Source organism: Heliangelus exortis, chromosome 17, assembly GCF_036169615.1.
Source record: "Heliangelus exortis chromosome 17, bHelExo1.hap1, whole genome shotgun sequence".
Classification (NCBI taxonomy): Eukaryota; Metazoa; Chordata; class Aves; order Apodiformes; family Trochilidae; genus Heliangelus; species Heliangelus exortis.
In genome coordinates, this window is record NC_092438.1 from 12,679,520 (window position 1) to 12,691,987 (window position 12,468).

A 12,468-nucleotide genomic window follows, 5' to 3' on the forward strand; every position below is an offset into this window, starting at 1 on the left:
ATCCCTTTTTTTTTTTCCCCGCTCCTATTTTTTTTTAGCCCGGTGGGAGGATCCCACCCCGCGGGGGCGGTTCCCGTGGGGGCGGTCCCCGTCGAGGAGGGGACTGGGACTTGTAGTCCCCTTGCCTGCGGGCCCCGCTCGCCTCGGCCATGCAGGCGCCGGCGGCTGCGGAACGCAACAAGGGCCCGATCCTGGAGGTGCTGCGGGAGTACGCGGGGCCCGGCGAGTTGCGGGTGCTGGAGGTCGGGGCGGGCTCGGGGCTCCACGCAGCTTATTTCGCCCGGGCCTTACCGCAAAGCCGCTGGCAACCCTCCGACATCGACCCCCGGGCGCTGCGCAGGTGAGTACGGAGCAGGGAAAGAGGGAGGAGGCCCGGGGGGGGCCCCGCCTGCAGTCCCCTTCCCTCCCGGCGGCCCCGAGTGTCCGGACGCCTCAGCTCGGGGATGTTTTTTTTCCGGGGAAAATTTAATATTCAACTCTGACAGCTGCTCGGCGTTTATTTTCAACCGGGAAGGACCCAATATTCAGCTCTCAGATGCATTTTTTCCCAGACAAGACCCAATACTGAATTCTCATACGGCCCAGCCTCTCCTGCTTGATGCTTTTTTTTTTACTATTTGCTTGTTTGTTTGTTTTTTTCCCAGAAAAAAACCCCAGTATTCGAGACATAGACAACTCAGGCTCCCCAAGTTGATGCTTTGTTCCTTTCTGCAAAAAAAACCCAAACAAAGTAGGCATTATTCAACTCTTGGACAGCACAGGTTCCCCTGCTCACTGCTTCTTTTTTAATCAGGAAATTCCCAATATCCAGCTCTCAGAAGCTTTATTTTTTTTCCAGAGAAGACTCAACATTCAACAATCAGGCTTCCCAGCTTGATACTTGATATATTTTTTTCCAGAAATCTCCAATATCCAACTCCCACACAGGCCAGGCTCCCCAGCTCACTATTTTCCCCAGAAATGCCCCAACATCCCACCCTGCCACAGCCCCACTCCTGTCTGCAAAGCACCCAAAGGTGCATCGTGGAGCTGTGGTTGGGATGCTCCGTGGCAGTGGGTGTCCTGCACCCCACTCCCAGCATTGTGGGACCCCCGTGAGCCACGTCAGGCTGTGGTTATCTGCTCACTTTCTGTTCAGGAAACAATAATAAAAGCTGGCTCAGCAGTGTGGGGAGGGGAGATGGGGGGGGGAATTCCCTTGTAGAAAAACAAAACGAAACAAAAACCAGCCCCCCCCCCCCCCCAAAATTAAAAAAACTGCTGGGGAAGTGCCAAAATTGGTGTCTGTTCCAGGGGTGGGTGTAGCTGGTGTCCTTCCCTCCTTTTTCCTCCCTGGCAAACATCACCCTGGTTAAATAATAAATACCTGGGCTGGGAGGCTGCAGGTCACAGCCCCCCTCCATCATCCCCTCCCTTCTCCTGGCTGGTTTATTTTCCCAAAAAGGGTATAAATCACCCCAAGATCCCACTGGTACTGGCAGTGTGCAGGCAGCGTGGGTGCAGTTCAAGCACGTGGGTGCAGGCAGCTGCCCTAGTGGGAGGCAGGGATGAATTGGGATTTTTTGGGGGGGTCTCTTATTCCGTGTCTGGCTGATCCCCACAAACCTTGGCCACACAGAGTCCCCCTAAGGCTGTGTAATGAATCAGACATCAGAGACTCCATCCAGGCTGGGGTGGGCAGGGTCTGCCTGCAGTGGGAGCTGGTGGGGGGGATGCATGAGGGGGATCCTGGGGTTGATGTGGGGTTTGGTGCCTACAGCATCGCTGCCTATGCAGAGGCCATGCAGGTGCCCAACGTGCTGCCCCCCATCCTGCTGGACGTCTCACAAGGCTGGGAGACCTGGGGGGGCATCCTGCCAGCCACCCTCGACCTCCTGGTCAGCATCAACATGATGCACATCTCGGAGTTTTGCTGCACCCAGGTGAGCACCCTGGAGGCTGTCCCCTGCTCCTGAGGAGGGGGCTCCCGAGGTGTGTCCTCAGCCCCCTGACCTGGCCCCAATCTCTCTCTCTGTCTCCAGGGTCTGTTCAAGGGTGCCGGGGTGCTGCTGAAGCCTGGAGGAGTGCTCTTCACCTACGGGGTGGGTGTTGCTGGGTTCAGCACCAATCTTGATGCAGGACCATCCCAAGGGGTGCAGGGAGTCCCTGAGGATGGAGAGGGAGGGCAGCTGCATCCAGGAGAGCAAGGGGGCTTGGATCTGGGGAGGGGGGGGGGGGGTCAGCCTTTTGGGGCCACTCACCCCCAGGATGGGAGGGATCTTGTCCCCATCCTCACCCCATCCAAGGCAGGGAGGTGATGGTGGGTGATGGGGCCCCTGTGGTCCCTCCTGGGGGCTGTGTCCCTTCTCACTTGACTCTGTGCCTGGGGGGGACAGCAGCCCATGGGCTGGGGGAAGCTCAGGGGAGGGGGGGACACACAGGGACTGTCTCCTGCTTGCATCCATGGCTCTGTGTCCCACCAGCCCTACGCTGTGGATGGCCAGATCAGCCCCCAGAGCAACGTGGACTTTGACCGCAGCCTGAGGCAGAGGTAGGAGGGGGGAGCAAGAATGGGGGGGGACCCAGAGCTATTGGTGGCCCAGGGCTACTGGTGGCCCATTCTGCTTGTCCTGCCCGTGCTGCCTGCAGCCACAAGGAGCGAGCTCCCAGCATGGTCCTTCCAGGCAAGATGTAAAGCTGGGGGGCCCACACATCCCCTCCTGGACCCTTTGGAGATGGGGAGGGCTGGGGATGCTTTTGGGGGGGTGAGGTCTTGACCCAAGCCCCCCTCTCTGGCAGCAATCCCTCCTGGGGCCTTCGGGACACGGCACTGCTGCGGCAGCTGGCGGAGGCCAACGGGCTGTGCCTGGAGAGGATGGTAGGTGCTGAGGTCTGAGGGGTGGGGGATTGTCCCCTGCGTCAGGGGGAACCCCCCCCTGAGCCCAACTCTGTGCTTCTAGGTGGACATGCCAGCCAACAACAAGAGTCTCATCTTCCGCAAGCAGTGACCTGCCCCGAGGGCACCTCCCAGCACCCTGACACCCGGGAGGGGTCACCTGGAGCTGGGGATAGCCGTGACAGGACTCCCCCCAGATGGGGATGGGGATATGTATCCCCCAGACTCTTTGGGGCTCACTTTCCCCTGGCTCAAAGGAGCCACCACGTGCCATGGGGGGGGCATAGGCTTGGGGACACACACAGCCCCCCCACGGGTTGGGGGAGCCTTCTCACTCAGTGCCAGTTTCCCTGCAGGATGCTGTGGGATGGGGGCTGTCCCCACCCCCGAGACTGTGATGCCCCAATAAACTCCAGGGCTTTGCCTCCCCACGCCCAGCAGCCCCCCAATGCTTTCAGCACTGACACTGGGAGGGAGGGGGGAGTATCCCCTGTCCTCCCCCCTGGCAGCACCAATGGGGACTCAGCTCCTACACCGGGCCCAGAGGCTTGGTTGTGGTGGGAAGGTGTTTCTGGGTGGGGTGTGGTGTTCTTGGCAGAGCTCCCACCCCTCTGCAACCCAACCCAGTCCTTTATTAGGAGTGCACACAGGGGGGGACATGCAGCAGATAAATTACAGGGGAGGTGAGAGCTGGGCTGGGGCTCAGCATGGGGGTGGAGGGGAGCTACATGGCAGTGGTAACCCCGAGATGCAAGCACAGGTGCAGGGGCTCCCCCAGGCTGCTCCCTCCCTGGTGGGGCTGCAGCCCCTTCACATCAGCATCCCGGCTCTCCCTTAGTCCTGGAAGCGGTTCAGGAGGTCACAGGTTTTCTTCTCCATCAGCTCGTAGATCTTCTTCACCCTCTTGTCGTTGGCAGCCCGGACGTAGCTGCTGGGGTCCAGCGTGGCCATTCCGTCGTGCACCTCGCCCATGATGATGAGCGGCCCGTCCTCCGCCGTCATGTTGGGGCAGGGGCAGCTCCAGTCCATGTCGGTCAAGGTCACCTCCAGGTACTTGATGTTGAAGAACTTCAGGCCCATCTTCTCATCCTTCAGCACGTCCTCGAGGGCGAAGCGGGCGATGCCGGAGTCCTGGTCCTCCACGATCTCCATCAGCCGGCCCACGATGGCGAAGTCGCTGCGGCAGAGGCTCAGCACCATCTTGGTCTTCAGGCGGCAGGCCTTGCACTGCAGGCTCTTGGGGAAGGGGCAGACGTCCTCGCAGGTCTCCTTGCTCTCGAAGTTGTTGGTGTTGCCCTCGCAGCCGCCGTAGACGAAGGAGTGGCACTGCTTCAGGAGGTGGTTGTAGGCCCAGCGGGGCTCCCAGTTTTGGCAAGGACCCTGCACCATGGGCAGCAGGCAGGTGGGGCGGGTGCTGCCCAAGCAGGCGGCCTGGCACTCCTCGTAGGTCTCAAAATGGTTCCTGTTGGCCCCGCAGCCCCCGTAGCGGAAGGTGAGGCAGGAGCCCTGCTTGGCATCGAAGTGCCAGCGCACCTCCAGGGCCTCGCAGCGCCGCCGGTCCGGCTCCTTCAGGCACTCGGCGCTGGGGAAGGGCTGGGGGCTGCCGGTCCGGGGAGTTCCCCCGGGCTCCCTCCTGACCACCGACAGCGGGAAGTCGGCACGGAGCAGCCCTGCGGCGTTGCGGGCGGTGCAGGTGTAGATGCCGGCATCCTCATGGCGGGCGTTGTAGATGACCAGCTGCCCGATGTTGGTGACCACCACGTTGCCGTACATCTGGTCGGGCCGCATGATGAAGTTCTCCTCCCGCTCGCTCTGCTTCTCCCAGGTGATGTCGGGTCGCGGGCGGCCGCTGACATCGCAGCGGAAGCTGACGGTGCCGCCGGCCCGCACCGCCTGGTGGGAGGGGTTGCTGTAGAGGGCGGGGGGCACCGGCACCTCGGGGCCGGACCCCGGCGTGGGCCGCGCCGTCGTTTCCTGCGGTACCGGGCTGGTGTCGGGCCAGGTGAAGATGTGCTTGCAGGGGACGGTGGTGAGGCGGGTGCCGCGCAGGCAAGCCTCGGCGTCCATGTAGCACTTGTTGTAGTAGGTGAGGCCGTCAGAGGCGCAGGTGAAGTTGGGCTCCTTCTCGCAGCGGTCCTTGCACTTGCAGACGGGCTGCCCGTCCCAGATGTCGCAGTCGGAGCCCTGCTGGGAGCAGACGAAGCTCTCGCAGGAGGCGGGCGGAGCCAGGGCCAGGGCCGGGGCGCTGCCGTCGGCGAAGCGGGCGGCCACGCAGCTCCGCAGCCCGCAGACGTTGGTGCAGCATTTCTCGAAGCCCTCGCAGTCCTGGCCGGGGAGGGGAAGAACAGATGGGGAGTGACGACAGTCACCATCGTGCTACCAACACGGGTGCTGCCCCTTCCCCTTCCAGGGGTTTTGGGTGGGAAGGTGGCTCCCAGGCAGCCCTGGGCACCCCCAGCATCGCTGGAATCTGGGTAAGAGCCAGACCTCCCCAGCACGGCTGTGCTGCTACCAGTTCACCAACCATCCCCCTTCCTCTCCCCCCCAGCACAGTTCATAAAATCACAGACTGTGATGTCCAATGATAGGACAAGTGGTAATGGATGAAAGTTGGAGCATAGGAGCTTCCACGTAAACATAAGAAAAAGCTTTTTCACTGCCTGGGTGAGGGAGCCCTTGCACAGGCTGCCCAGTGAGGTTGTGGAGTCTCCTCTGGAGACTTTCAAAGCCTTCCTGGCTGCATTCCTGTGTGACCTACACTGGGTGGTCCTGCTCTGGCCGGGGATTTGGACTTAATGATCTCTCAGGGTCCCTTCCGACCCCTTAAACTCTGTGCTTTTTGTGATTTCTGTGATAGAATCATAGAACGTCAGGTTGGACGGGGCCTCAAAGATCATCTGGTCCAACCCTTCTAACACTATAGCTTAGGGTGTTATACTTATAGGTGCCCCTTCTCCCCTGGCAGGCAGCCTCTCAACCCTCAGCCTTTGCTCTATGGGGGAAGGCAGAACTCATTGCACAGATGAATTGTGACAGAGCCTCCCCCTGGGCCCAGGCAGCCCACAGAGGGTGGAGGTTCTGGTGCTGTTGCTGCTGTAGAGCTGAGCTGGGGTTCTCTGGGACAGGCATCCCATGGGGGGGGGGTTCTTGCCCTCAGGGAAAAGTAGGAAAGGGGTTGGGGGGCTGCCCACTGCCCGCTGGGGTCCCAGGACACCCATTCTACTCATCCCAGCCTCTTTTGGGATCATCCTGGGGATGTGCAGAGGGGGTGTCCTGGCCAGGAGGCATGGCCTGAGGGGGGGGCATGGGGGAACACAAGCAGTTTCTTTGCCTGTTGGGAAGCAGCCCCAGGACACCCCTCATGCAGCCGACTATGGGGGCCTTTGGGGGGGTGGGGACAAAGCTGCAGCCGGGCTGATCCCATTGCACTGAAACAGCTGAACCGGCTGCACCGCCAGGCACCACAGGACCTGCACCCCAAATATCTCCCTTGGGGACCTTGGGCTGTCCCCCCCGTCTCATCCCCATCCCCATCCCCACCCCCTCCACTCACCTGGTCAGTCTGGCACTCTCTCTCGCAGGTGCTCTGTGCATCCACCCAGAGGTTGGGGTTCAGCTGGTTGGGGCAGACCCCCAGGTGCCGCGTCCTGCCCGGCTGCAGGCTCAGCCCCGCCACCGCCGCTGCCGCCACCAAGGGCAGGAGGAGTGTGACACCCATGGGGACACGCTGACACCCTCCTGATTGCCCACCCTGGCCCGGGTGGATGAAATTCCCACCGGGAGGCATCTGGCCACCCCTCCGCGCCGGCCTGGCTCGCTGGAGAGGGCTGCGGATAAATCACATTCAGGATGGAGGGGATGAGGGAGAAGGCGGGCGGGGTGGGGGACAAAGAGGAGGAGGAGGAGGAGAGGACCAAACCTCTGCCCCTCAGCACGCCCAGCTGGACCACCGGCGATGCTGCCCACCGCCTCCATCCATCGCTGTCGCTGGGCTCTCGGGATGCCGGGGAGAGGGTGGCAGCGGTGTCTGTCCCTCAGCCAGGGGGGCTCAGTCTGTCCCCGGCTCCCCGCCGGCACGGCCAGTGGGGTGGAAGGGGAGGACGGGTCGAGTGGGGTGGAAGGGGAGGACGGGAAGGTTGTAATCTGAATCCCCTCCCTTCCCACCGATGTCTCTGGGTGTTTGGAATGGGAAAGGCGCTGACCTCAGCCTCTAACCCCGGCCAGCCTGGCCATCGGCTGGGCAAACACGGGGGGAGATCAAAGGCAGAATGCAGCAAGTCTCCAAAGAGGGAGAGTGAAAGGAGGAGAAGGGGAGGGGGACACAAAAAAAACCCCAAAACCAAAAAACCAGAAACCAGAAAAACCAAACAAAAAAGGACCACAAACAAACAAACAAACAAAACCCAAAAAACCCCACCAACCAACAAAAAAACCGCTCAAACACTCAGCCCACGAGCTGAGCTACTGCAGGGTGAAAAAACAGCCAGAGCCTGTAGTCCCCTCAGCCAGAGACACCCATGGGGAATCCACGGAGCCCACGCTGCTGGGGTCCGGGCTGCCCCCTCACCCCACACCTCCCCCCTGGGCACTCAGGGGCACTTCAGACAAGGGGGGGGTCTGTGCCCAATGTGCCAGTACCAGCTCATCCAGTGCCAGTCCACCCTGCTCATCCCCACTCACCAGCATCCCCCCAGTGCCGGCCGGTGATGGACCCCCGGCTTGCACCCACCCGCTCCCCCTGGAGGGGCTCTCGCAGCCCGGCAGCAGCCCCCAGCCCTCCCTCCCGCTGATGGGAATCAGGTTTTTTTCTCTTGGGGAGGTGGGAGGCAGTGCCTGGCCCTGCCAGCCCCCGGTGGGATTGTTCAGCACGTTGTGCTGGGCTTCAATCCCACCGCTGCCTCCCCGAGCACGTCCCGCAGCCGGCCCTAAGCTGGCAGGAGCCGGGCCTGGCTCCCCGGCCACATTTCCCTAATCCCAGCTGGAGACTGACCTGCAGCAGGAACATTTCATGGCATTTCAGGAGCATTAACTCTTCCGGCACTGGGAGCTGTGACCTACCCGTCTCAGCACCAAAGGAAGCTCCAGGGAACCACCCGAGGGGGTTTTGCCCTTGGAAAGCAGCTCAGCACCCCCAGCCTCCCCTCTGTAGGGCATCAAACTGGGGGGAGGGAGAAGACAGTAGAGGGACCAAAAAAAAAAAAAAAAAAAAAAAAAAAAAAAGGCAGAGAAGCCTATTCCTATTCTTCATGGGTTTTTTTTTTTCAGGAAACCCAACCCACTCACCCCCCAGAGGTGTTTTTGCATGGGATGGTTCAGTGTTCCCTGAATTTGTGGCTCCTGGGGGAAGCCCTGCTGCACCAGACTGGGAGATTTGGGGGTGCCAGTTTGCCATGACCCCCCATGGGGGACTGGAGCCCGAGCCTCAGCTATACCCAGGGTCTCCAGTTCTATGGCCAAGCAGCCCCCTAAGGGTCCAGCCAGCCCCAGACGTGGAGGGGAGGTTGTGCTGTCTCCAGACACGCGTGGGGAGGCTGATGAGATGTTCTGCAAAAGGAAATTCCATCAGGAGGGCTCAGCCTGGGAGCTGCTGGGGGCTGTACCCTGCCCACCCTGGCAACCTGGAGCCCCCTGGGCCACCCCCAGCTGATCCCTGACCCAAGAACATTATGCTTGGAGATCCTGACCCCAAACCCACCTTGCTCTGGCCAGGAGGCTGCCGTGACACCTCACTCCCCAAGGATGCAGCTTGGGGTACAGACCCACCTTGGGGTGCCCCAGGGTCCTTCCCAGGGTGTTGGAGCAGGAGGGAAGGAGGAAACCTGAAGCCCAGCTTTCACCTGGGGTCTGTGGGGTCACAGTAACGTGGGCTGAGAAGATGCTGGTGCTGGGGTTTGGGCTGGCTCCTACTCCACTGACCCCTCTCCAAAGTCCCAGGGTCACACTGGTCCCTGGGATGCCTCATCCCCACGTCACTGAGATCAAAAGCAGCAGGGCCAGAAGCAGCATCTGCCTGGGACTTCTGCCTTGGCAGTGTGAGGCTGTGCTGGAGGGATGCTGGATGCTTAGAAATTCTGCTTCCAATGACCTGAGACCCTCACCCGTGTCTGAGGACCCTCACCCAGCCTCTTCTGGTGCTTCTTCAGCAGAAGACGAAAGAAAAAGCAATGCTACCCACCTTGGACCACACCCACAGTAGAATTTCACTTAAAACAACCTTAACTTCAGCCTCTCCCAAACTTTTTGCCTCTCTGCATCCAGGTGCCCACCATACCCTGAGCCAGGACTCTGCTGGGGTCACTTCTAAAGATTCCAGACATGGATGTGAGTTTTATGCCTCACTTTCTCAGGACAAGGGAGCATGGGGAGTGGCCCTGCATCCAGAGGGGGGGCACAGCCTTGTGTCCCACACACCCCAAGCACACCCTGAGAGAAGCCTCATCACCACAGCCATGGGACATCTCAGGTGTGGTCAGATAAAGGTCACTTTTTCTTTACAGTCTGCATGGGGCAACCCTGGAGAGAACCAACCCTAAACACCCTCAAGTCAACAAAGTGCTCGGGAGAAACACACCCAACGAGGAAAGCCCTGAACTAGCCCAGAGCAACCTGTTCCCTCCTCTCTCTCTCTTTCTCTGAGGAACGGGGACCCCTGAAGCTCTTCCAGCCTTTTCCCCACTCCAGGGGCTGTGCAGAGGTTTCTTGCCCCACTCTGAGACAGCTGCAGCCAAGGCAGCTCCTGCTGCTCCAGGGTAATGGGCTCCGGCTGTCCCTGCCCCACCTGAAGCCACACACACACACACACAGCCTTTGTTTCTCCTCTGCTGGCCAGAGGGAGCAGACACTTCCAGAACCCCCCTGAAAGAGAGGGGAAAAAAAAAAAAAAAAGTCTCTGTGACTCTTCCCTGACCAGGCTTTCACCTTAGCTCCAGGGTTTTCCAGGCTGCAGACACTATCTCATTTCCCCCCCTGCCCCCTCCCAGCCCCAGCAATTACTACTTAAGCTGTTAAAACAAGCGTGGCCAGTCTGGTACGAAGTGGAAAATCTGATCCTAGGGAAGTGAGCAGGCAGGAGGAAGGGGAGGTCAAGGGGAGGTGGGCTGGGAGTGAGAGAGAAAAGGAGCAGGAAAGCAGCTTCCCTCCACTCCAGGCACAAAGCCCTTCCTGGGGGGCTGCTGGCCTCCAAAGGCCACCCCAGTGATGCCCCAGTGGTGACACGGGTGCTCCAACCTCCCTGCAGCATCTCCTCCATTTCACATCTATCACAGGCTGACTTCCAGCTCGTTCCAGCCTGGGTAGGATGGGTGAGACCTCTTTCCTTTCCCCCTGAGATGGCCCAGACCCCAAAAGAGACCATTTAAAATTTCAACTGTGCCTGTAAAACCCTTCTGTGTGTACCAGGGACTGTGCCCAAGCCCAGGAAAGTGCCCAGAGAACCACATTCCCAGGGCCCCCTACCACATTAACCACGCTGCAGCCTATCCTGAGGCTTCTTAGAGCTCCACTGCCCAAAAATCAGCAATTCTACTGACTTAAGCTTTTCATAAGAACAGTTTTAGGTTCTACATGTAGGGAAGGGTAAAATAAAAAAAACCACAGCCAGGAATTGTGACTGTAAGACCCCCCTGAACCTGCAATCCAAGGCTAACGTGAGTTATTTTGTGGGTGATCTGCAAGTGGCATTACACACCTGCACCTCACACAGCCCCAAATCCCCAGTTTTGGGCAAAACCACCACCTTTTCCCTTCAGCCTCTTCCCAAATTGAGACAACTTCTCCACCTTTCACTTGGTAGTTCAAAACAAACAAAACAAAACAAAAAAACCCTTTAATTTATACAAAACAAAACCATGTCTCATCAGTTGAACAACATTGACTGTACAAAGGAATAAAAAAATAAAAGGATAGTCCAAAAAAACCAACAATTCAGGAATGGTACAAGTGTTGGAGAGCAGCTACCGACTAGTGTTGACATCAGATGCAAGATTCTTTTCCTTTTTAAATTAAAAAAGTTCTTTTCACTGAGCGATGGCTCCAGGTCAAGCTTTCACCCTCACTCCAGGACAGGACCTCAGAGAGTAGAAAAAAAACCCCAACGAAACCATCGTCAGCCACAGGGGGAAAAAAAAAAAAATGTGTGGGAAGGCATCACACGTGGCAAAGCCAAACCAAGCAGAGGTACAGCAAGTTTTTCTAGACATGCAGCAGCTTTGTGACTTTGGGAAGGAAAAACCTTCGTCCCTGCTCGCGCCGCGCGTGGGAGCAGCCGGCGGGAGGGGCCCTGGGATGATGTTTTCCAGGAGAAATTTGCCTTTTTTGGTGCTGATCACCTGTTGGCTGTATATCCCCGGGCTGCTGAGCCAGCGATTGTCTTCTGCTGTGTGTTAAGTGACGAGAAACAGGTGCCACCAGCCCAGACAGGTTCTCCAAATCCCCCCGGCCTTCGTGCCACCGCGCCGAGCTCGGCTGCGGCTTTGCTCTTGAGCCAAAACCACCACTACAAAGGATTCTTCCCCTAAACTCCCCCCCCTCCCCTCCAATTCCATCTGCCTGGGGTTTAATTCTCTCCTCGCTCATTTGAGCTGGGTAGTAAAGCACGTGAGAGACGAGCCAAGAGACCCAGCCTTGTGTTGTAATTTTTTCAGTGGAAAGGGGAAGGGCTCCCTCCACCTCCCAGGTTGGCTCAGAAGCGAGGGGAAGGAGATGTCCCCCGTGGAAGACCTGTCCCTGCCTGGACTGAGCGGGTCTGTCGGCCGTGCAGGAGCTGCTGCGGCTTCATTCTGCCCGTGCAAGGCACCAAAAGCTGCTCCAGGTGGGGAGAAGAGCAAGCCCAGGCCTTGAGGAGTTGCTAACAGCAGGAGGGAGGTGGCAGCACCACACCAGCTGGCTCAGCACAAGGAAAAGCAGTTCACTTTCTACTCACCGTCTACACATCCTGGCCACCTAGGAGGATCTGGTGACAGTCCCACCACTGAGCCCCACTAAGCTTCTGCATTTAGGGCAGGGTGTTATTTCTCTAAGTTTCCAGGTGAATTTCCAGCACAGATCAGCCACGGGATGAAGGCAGGGAAGCACGTGCCCTTGCTCAACAGCAGATTTTCTCCCACAGCACATGGACACCCCAAGCTCCTCCTGCTGAGTGCCCGTGCCCCTCAACCCCAAGAGCCAAGCTGGTTGCTTGCCCCATTCCCTGGGGCTGCCACGAACGTGCTAGGAGGGGACCCGGGGATCCCTGTCTTCCCCACACAAACCTTTCACCTTCCCAGTCCCTGGCTCCTTCATGCTCCAGTAGGAAAAGCAGCTTCTGTCCTTCCCCCACTTTCATCCAGGAGGAGCCACAGCTCAGGCAGCACATCTTTGGAAAAGCAAAGCCAGCAGCAGCCAGGATCCAGGGGCTGTCACATGGGTGGTGTTGGCTCTGGAAGCCACAGCCAAGGTTTTTGCAGCATTAAGGGACAAAATTCAGCATTCATCCTCTGCTTTGGGTGTGATGCTTCCACCCCCTCTGCTCCTCAGCCCTCCATCAGAAGGAGCCAAGTGAGGAAGGTGTCAGAGCTGCCTCCTTGTCCTGCCTGCTGAAAACAACCCCAGGACAC

General features: G+C 58.9%; 2 protein-coding genes across 5 annotated transcripts; one reads left to right on the forward strand and one right to left on the reverse strand.

The window, feature by feature from the left end:
- The first annotated feature begins 84 nt into the window (after positions 1 to 84).
- Positions 85 to 3,706, forward strand: METTL26 (methyltransferase like 26). 3 transcript variants are annotated; one of them, XM_071760665.1, is made up of 6 exons: positions 99 to 340; positions 1,760 to 1,922; positions 2,022 to 2,081; positions 2,463 to 2,530; positions 2,779 to 2,857; positions 2,940 to 3,301. In XM_071760665.1, exons 1-6 carry the CDS (start codon positions 150 to 152, stop codon positions 2,985 to 2,987), a joined length of 609 nt encoding a protein of 202 aa, XP_071616766.1. In that variant the 5' UTR covers positions 99 to 149; the 3' UTR covers positions 2,988 to 3,301. The 3 variants fall into 3 exon arrangements, with proteins under 3 accessions (XP_071616767.1, XP_071616765.1, XP_071616766.1); XM_071760666.1 differs by lacking the exon at positions 2,463 to 2,530 and having other exon boundaries at positions 85 to 340; positions 1,777 to 1,922; positions 2,940 to 3,157; XM_071760664.1 differs by lacking the exon at positions 2,463 to 2,530 and having other exon boundaries at positions 86 to 340; positions 2,940 to 3,706.
- Positions 3,491 to 7,223, reverse strand: WFIKKN1 (WAP, follistatin/kazal, immunoglobulin, kunitz and netrin domain containing 1). 2 transcript variants are annotated; one of them, XM_071760663.1, is made up of 3 exons: positions 6,795 to 7,223; positions 6,429 to 6,702; positions 3,491 to 5,200 (listed from the first exon to the last, which is right to left on the reverse strand). In XM_071760663.1, the coding sequence occupies exons 1-3, from the start codon at positions 6,848 to 6,850 to the stop codon at positions 3,710 to 3,712; spliced, it is 1,821 nt and encodes a 606-aa protein (XP_071616764.1). In that variant the 5' UTR covers positions 6,851 to 7,223; the 3' UTR covers positions 3,491 to 3,709. The 2 variants fall into 2 exon arrangements, with proteins under 2 accessions (XP_071616764.1, XP_071616763.1); XM_071760662.1 differs by lacking the exon at positions 6,795 to 7,223 and having other exon boundaries at positions 6,429 to 6,775.
- Positions 7,224 to 12,468: the final 5,245 nt, after the last annotated feature.